This window comes from Geospiza fortis, unplaced genomic scaffold, assembly GCF_000277835.1.
Source record: "Geospiza fortis unplaced genomic scaffold, GeoFor_1.0 scaffold241, whole genome shotgun sequence".
NCBI classification, from domain to species: Eukaryota; Metazoa; Chordata; class Aves; order Passeriformes; family Thraupidae; genus Geospiza; species Geospiza fortis.
The window spans coordinates 500,526-506,966 of record NW_005054491.1 but is presented as its reverse complement, the minus strand read 5'-3'; the positions used below and the strand labels follow the sequence as shown (position 1 = coordinate 506,966).

At 59.3% G+C, this 6,441-nt stretch overlaps 1 protein-coding gene across 1 annotated transcript in view; it reads right to left on the bottom strand.

Moving 5' to 3' along the window:
• The window catches only part of FSTL3 (follistatin like 3), a 9,494-nt gene that overhangs the window by 1,707 nt on the left and 1,346 nt on the right, over positions 1-6,441 (bottom strand). The window contains exons 2-4 of the mRNA XM_014310174.2: positions 5,343-5,528; positions 1,660-1,875; positions 1-220 (exon numbers count right to left, since the gene is read on the bottom strand). The exon at positions 1-220 is cut by the window's left edge and continues 2 nt beyond it. Of these exons, the coding sequence (XP_014165649.2) occupies positions 1-220; positions 1,660-1,875; positions 5,343-5,528 (622 nt within the window). The remainder of the gene's footprint in view (positions 221-1,659; positions 1,876-5,342; positions 5,529-6,441) is intronic.

Here is a 6,441-nt window from a genome sequence, read left to right as displayed (position 1 = left end):
CTGCCGTGGTGGCGCACGCCGATGGAGCGGCCGCGGTGGCAGGTGGCACGCCGCAGGTGGCACGCCGACGGGTAGGTGACGTTGTTGTTGCCGCACAGGGCGCGGTCCAGGCTGGTGGGCTCAGGGCAGGGCGCTGTCCGGCACATCACGCAGTGGGCACTGCCCGTCTGGTCCACCACGCAGGTGTGTGTGCCAGGACACACCACGCTGGAGCAGGACTCTGCAGGGAAGCACGGCTGGAGTGACCCCAGGGATTGCTGTGCCCTTTGGACAGCTATTTCACCCCATGCAGGATTTGGGCATCACCCCATGCCCTTCTCACAGCTACTTCACCCCTGAAATATTTCACAGCTATTTTATCTCACAGCTACTTCACCCCAGGCAGGCTTTGGGCATCACCCCAGGGAAACCCAGTCCCCTCCCTCCTTTTGCTGCCAAGGGACAGAGCAGAGCCAGAGGGCCCTGATCTCCCATCAGAGCTGCTCCCAAGGGCAGGGGCTGGCAGGGGCCGGCATCCTGAGCCCCTGGATGACCTTGAGTCCCCAGGCTCAGCCCTGGCCAGAGCTCTGCCAGGCGGGAGGAGCTGAGGCCCAGCTGCAGCAGAGGAGAGCGGGGCCGAGCCCACGCAGGTGCCTTGGCAGCCGCGGGGCCCTGCCGGCCAGCTGCCGTGCTGGCCGCGGTGAGAAGGAAGGGCAGGGTCACCCTGGAGCAGAGCCAGCGCTGGAACGAGGGCGCACGGGGGTGGAGGGAGCCTGAGCAGCAGGATCAGAGCCCCTCTGCAGCACAGGGCTCTGCTGGGGAGGGTGGAGGCTCGTGCACCCCCATTGTCCCTCCACCCTCCTCTGTTTCCCTGATGGATTGGAAGATTTGGCATCTGCAGCTCCCAACTCCCATTTCTTGCCCCACGTTTTTTCCCTGCGCAGCCCAGAGCTCGAGAGGCAAAGCCTTCCAGAAAGGAGGGCTGGAAAAATAACCCTAATCCTTCTGACAGCTCTTGGCAGGGCTGGGTGGATCGCTGCACTCTTTACAAAAGAGGAAAAAAAAGGGGCTTGACGTTTGTAAATGACATTTTAGGGACTGTTACTGCTCAGCCTGAGGCAAGGCCAAATCCCATTGCACCAACAAGCTGCAATGTCCCCTCAAGGGACAATGAGACCCATGTCATGCAGGGACCTGTACCAGGACAGTGTCGCAGACAACTTTTATGAACAAGCCTTTCCTTAGGGTTTTTCCTCCTGAGAAGCTCAGAGGCCTCAGGAACAAAATGTAAACAATGATTATCTGCTGCTCTGAATGCAACAGGTGCATCTGTGATTGGTCTCATGTGGTTGTTGCTAATTAATGGCCAATCACAGTCCAGCTGGCTCAGACTCTCTGTCCAAGACACAAGCTTTTGTTATCATTCTTTCTTTTTCTATCCATAGCTAGCCTTCTGATGAAACCTTTTCTTCTATTCTTTTAGTATAGTTTTAATGTAATATATACCACAAAATAATAAATCAAGCCTTCTGAAACACGGAGTCAGATCCTCATCTCGTCCCTCACCCTGGAACCCTGTGAACACGGTCACAGGACAGATCTTCCCTCTTTGCCCCACAGGGAATGGGGACAGGACGGGCACAGGATGGGGATGGGATGCAGGAGGGTAGAGGCACTTACTTTTGCACTTGCCCTGGTACATCACTTCCAGGTCGGGGTGGTCTCTGCACTTGGCTGTCAGCAGGTCACACTCGTCCCGGTAGGTGTAGCCATCGGAGCCACAGACCTGCAGCTTGCGGGGCAGGCTGGAGCAGTCGGGGGCACAGGCGCACTGGGGACGGCCGTGCTTCATCTTGCACACCTTGTCGGGGCCGCACACCACCCCCTCGCAGCTCTCTGCGGACAGAGGGCAGCACCGCATGAGCGGCTGTCACCCACCAGGGGTGGCTCCGTCCTGTCCAGCCCCAGAGTGTGACACCGAGCAGGACACGGTGTCCCTCTTGTCATTCCCAACACCCCTGCCCAGCCCCATAGTGTGACACCAAGCAGGACAGGGTGTCCCCCTTGTCGTTCCCAACGCCCCTGTCCTGCCCCACAGTGTGACACCAAGCAGGACACGGTGTCCCCTTCATGGTCCCCAACTCCCCAGCCCCAGAGTGTGACACTGAACGGGACAGGGTGTCCCCCTTGTCATTCCCAATGCCCCTGCCCCACAGTGTGACACCAAGTGGGACAGGGTGACCCCCTCGTGGTCCCAAACTCCCCTGCCCCAGAATGTGACACCAAGCAGAGCAGGGTGTCCCCTTTGTGGTTCCCAACACCCCTGCCCAGCCCCACAGTGTGACCCTGAGTGGGACAGGGTGTCCCCCTTGTCATTCCCAACATCCCTGCCCCAGAATGAGACACTGAATGGGACAGGGTGTCCCCCTTGCAGTCCCAAACGCCCCTGCCCCACAGTGACACACCACAGGGTGTCCCCCTCGTTGTCCCCAGCGCCCCCCGGGTCAGGGCACGCGTGCTGACCCGAGCTGCCCCAGCAGCAGCTGGATGTGCTCAGCCCCGGAGCAGGAGCAGGTCCTTGGCTGCAGCTCCGCGAATCCTCCCGTGCTCACCCCAGCCGGAGCCCCGGCCCCGCTCAGCACCAGCTCACTCCTTCCCATCTATTTATTCTTTGGAAGGAGACGTTTCTTTTTCTTGTGCAATGGAAAAAATCCATCTCCGCAAGGCCCTGCAGAAGGAGCCGGGCTCCGGGAGCTGTCGGGGCGATGGGAATGCCGCGGCTCCCTGCAGACAATGCCCGGCCCTGTCTCGCTCCCTGACTGGAACACAAGAGCAGGAGGCAGCAGCCAGAGCTGCTCCCCAGACAGGCAGATGCTTTGTCCCCCCAGGTCACCTCCCGGCCAGCGTGGGGGCCAGGTCCAGGGGGTGCTGCCAGTGCCCCAGGGCCGTGCCCACGTCGGCAGGGATGGAGCGGGGCTGGCAGCTCCAAGCAGGGGCCCTCGCTGCTGTGCAGGGACACTGGTGCCTCTGCAGGGACAGCCAAAGGGGTCAGCAGCAGGGGTTTTGCTTTAGATTCCCCTTTGCCACCTAAAGCACATCCCTCACCCCAAAAACGCCCCCGCAGCTCCCAGGACACAGGCACTGCACATCCCTCACCCCAAAAAAGTCCCCATAGCTCCCCATAGGATACAGGAACTGCCACCCTAAAGCACACACATCCCTCACCCCAAAAATGCCCCCATAGCTCCCCATAGGACACAGGCACTGCTAGGACTGCAGGGCAGGACCAAAAGGATTCCCAAAATGGGGATTCACCCCCATCAGGAAGGATCCTCGCAGGCAGGGTGTGTGCTGGGAGCTCTGGGAGGCACACAGGGGGATTTCCCTGTGGGAGGTGGGCCACCTTAGGAGACATGAGGGGGAGAAAGAGAAAGATGGGGAGAAGAAAAAGGAAGAAGGGGAAATTCCCTGTCTGCTCGGCCCAGCTGTCCCTGGGGGAAATTCCCTGCTGGGAAAAAAACACTTTCCCATTTTGCTCCCTGATTTCCATAGCTGGGGGCTGTCCCAGGGAAGAGAAGGATGAGACTGGGGGGACCCCAGGACAGAGCAGGGCAGCTCCATGTCCCAATGAGACTGGGGGGACCCCAGGACAGAACAGAGCAGCTCCATGTCCCAAAGCTGCCAGAGCAAACAAGACCCTGTCACCCTCCACTCTGAGACGTTGCCAGCAGTACAGAATCCAATCATCCAGACTATCCCAGCAAGGGACAGCTTGGAGCAGTTGGAAAATCCACCCGTGACCCCAACCCTGCTCTGGGTCCTGTGGGGGGACACCGTGTCCCCAGCAGCTGGAGCCAGGAATTTCACCTCCCCCCAGAGACCCATTTGCAGAGCCCCCAGGGTCAGGCCAGCACCATCCCTGGTCCATTTTATCCTGGAGTAACCTCTCCCAGCCTCACAGCTCCTCTAACCCGCCCTCTTCCAAGGCCTCTGGAGCCTGGTGAGGAGCAGCACCAGCTCCATCTGGATGGGACAGGCAGGGGCTGCCTGAGGGTGGGGGGTTGTGGTGCACGTGCTGGCCGGGCTCTCCAGTGGTTTCCTCAAAGATCCTGGTGCCAAACACCAACAAACCCCAGGAATCACAGATCCCACCACGGTCTGTGGCCACTGTCAGCCCTCTCTGGGTCCCATATTCGAAAAAAACCCAGGAACCACAGCCCCCACCATGGTCTGTGGCCACTGGGTCCCCCAAACTCCAACAAAGCCCAGGAACCACAGCCCCCACCATGGTCTGTGGCCACTGGGTCCCCCAAACTCCAACAAAGCCCAGGAACCACAGCCCCCACCATGGTCTGTGGTCACTTTTAGCCCCCCCTGTGTCCCTCAGACTCCAACAGAGATAAGTGAGGTGAGTGCAGACTGATGGTTGAGGGCTGCCTGTCCCCTCTGCATTTGCCTCCAGGACAGAGGAGCCTCTGGAGAGGGTCCCAGTGCTCCCAGCTCCCTCCAAGCAGGATGGGGATGGGGCCAGGACCTCACTCAGTTTTAGCTGCCCCAAGCTGCAGCAGGACAGGCCTGAGGAGCTGCCACTGCAGCAGCGCTGAGGGGTGCGGGGAGCTGGGGGAAGTGGTTTCGTTAAAAAACCTTTTTTTTTGGTTTTTTTTCCCCTTTAAGCAAATAACAACATGACCTTCCAAAGCCCTGCTCCTGCCTCCTGCGGGCAGCAGGTCCTGGAGCTGTTCTCACACAGCAATGCAAGGGCTGGAGGAGCCGCAGCTCCGGCACACGCCAAAACATCTGGCGGGGCTGGAACTCACAGCTGGAGAGTTTCCACTTGTGGAACTGCCCGTTACATAAAGCCATTTCACACACGCGCTGGGAGGAGCGAGGGGCAGCCGAGGGGAAGAAGAAATAGATCTTTTTTTTTTTTCCCTCAGAAAAAACCTGACGAAGTTTCCTTCTGAGCAGGGGAGGGAGGCCCCAGCACAGAGGGGTTAACTTGGGAACAGCCAGCTCCAGATCCTCTCCCTGCACTTGGCTGCCCGGCCAAGACCTGGGTCATGCATCCCTCTCCACTGGGAGAGCAACTAAAATACACTCAAAACCAGAGAGCAGCAGTGGGACACAGGCTGTCCCGCCAGCCCTGATCCACAGCAGCATCCAAGCAGGAGCTGCAGCAGCAGGAGCACGGGGTCAGCAGTCCCTGGGGTCCCTGTGCTGCCCCAGACCACCAAGGAGAGCCCTTCTGGTGAGGGGCAGCCCAGCTCTGTGCTGCTGCATCACCCTCAACTCCAGACTCTGATTATTGCCCCCAGGGCTCCACACATTCCCCACAGCAGCCCCTGAGCCCCCAAACTCGTCACCTTTGCAGGGGTGGCAGGTCACCAGCCCCAGGAAGCCCAGCAGGCTGATCTTGTTGCCTGGGTAGGTGTAATTAGACCAGGCCACGTCCACGTTGCCGTTGGCACAGCATTCCTCCCACGTCACGCCCGTCTTCAGGATCATGGTGCACTTGGCCTCCTTCCCCTGCTGCAGCCAGCAGATTCCACCTGTGGAGAGGGCAGAGGGTGAGGGATCCCTGCTGTGCCAGGACCCCTGAGAAGGGCAGAGAGATCCTGGCTGTGGCTGGAGCACCTCGGGGCAAAGGCACAGGGATCACTCCAGAGCATGAGACAAATTGGGGAACTCAGAGATGCCCTGTGCTGGCTCCTGTGGCACAACATCTGTCCCAGAGCAGGCATCCCCAAGGGTCCCTGGCATGGCTACTCAGTGCCCCCATGGCCACCCCAATGCTGCTGCCAGCCCTCTTTTGCCAACAGGCTCCAAATCCAGCACTTGGACCACAGGGATGGAGCAGTTATCCCAGCACTCCCCGTGATGGATGCTCTGGGAGATGCCCAGCTTGCCAGCCAGGATCTGGGCTTTTAGCTTTCCTTGCCTCTGTGCCCAGTTCCTGCCTGGCCCCACAGAGAGGGGGTGCCAGACAGAGTGGGGCCAGTGGGTGGCTGCTGTGAGGGCTGGATCTCCTGGCATGTGCCCCACAGAGGGATGGAACTGTTCCCTGACACCGGAGCCCGACACCCACGGCCTCTGCAAGGAGCATCTGAGCCAGTGGCTGGAGCACAGGGCACTTGCCCCAGCCCTTGGGTCTGGCACTGATCCCTCTGACTCAAAAGCCTGTTTGTTCCGTGACCCACCAGCGAATCAGTTAGAAATATTTTTTTCTTCTTTTTTTTTTTTTTTTTTTTTTTTTTTTTTTTTTTTTTGTGAGTGATTTCTTGGCAATTTCCGCCTCTGCAAAACCAGCCTCTTGTGACGCTTATTTGGGTTCGTGCTCTCATTAGCTGCGCTTGAGGTTTGCTAAACGGCGAAAGATGGAAGGGAGGGAGGGATGGGGGCAGGGACGGGTCTTGCGCTGCCAGGCGGGAGTCGCTCCCCCCCTAAGCAGGATTTACCCGGCTC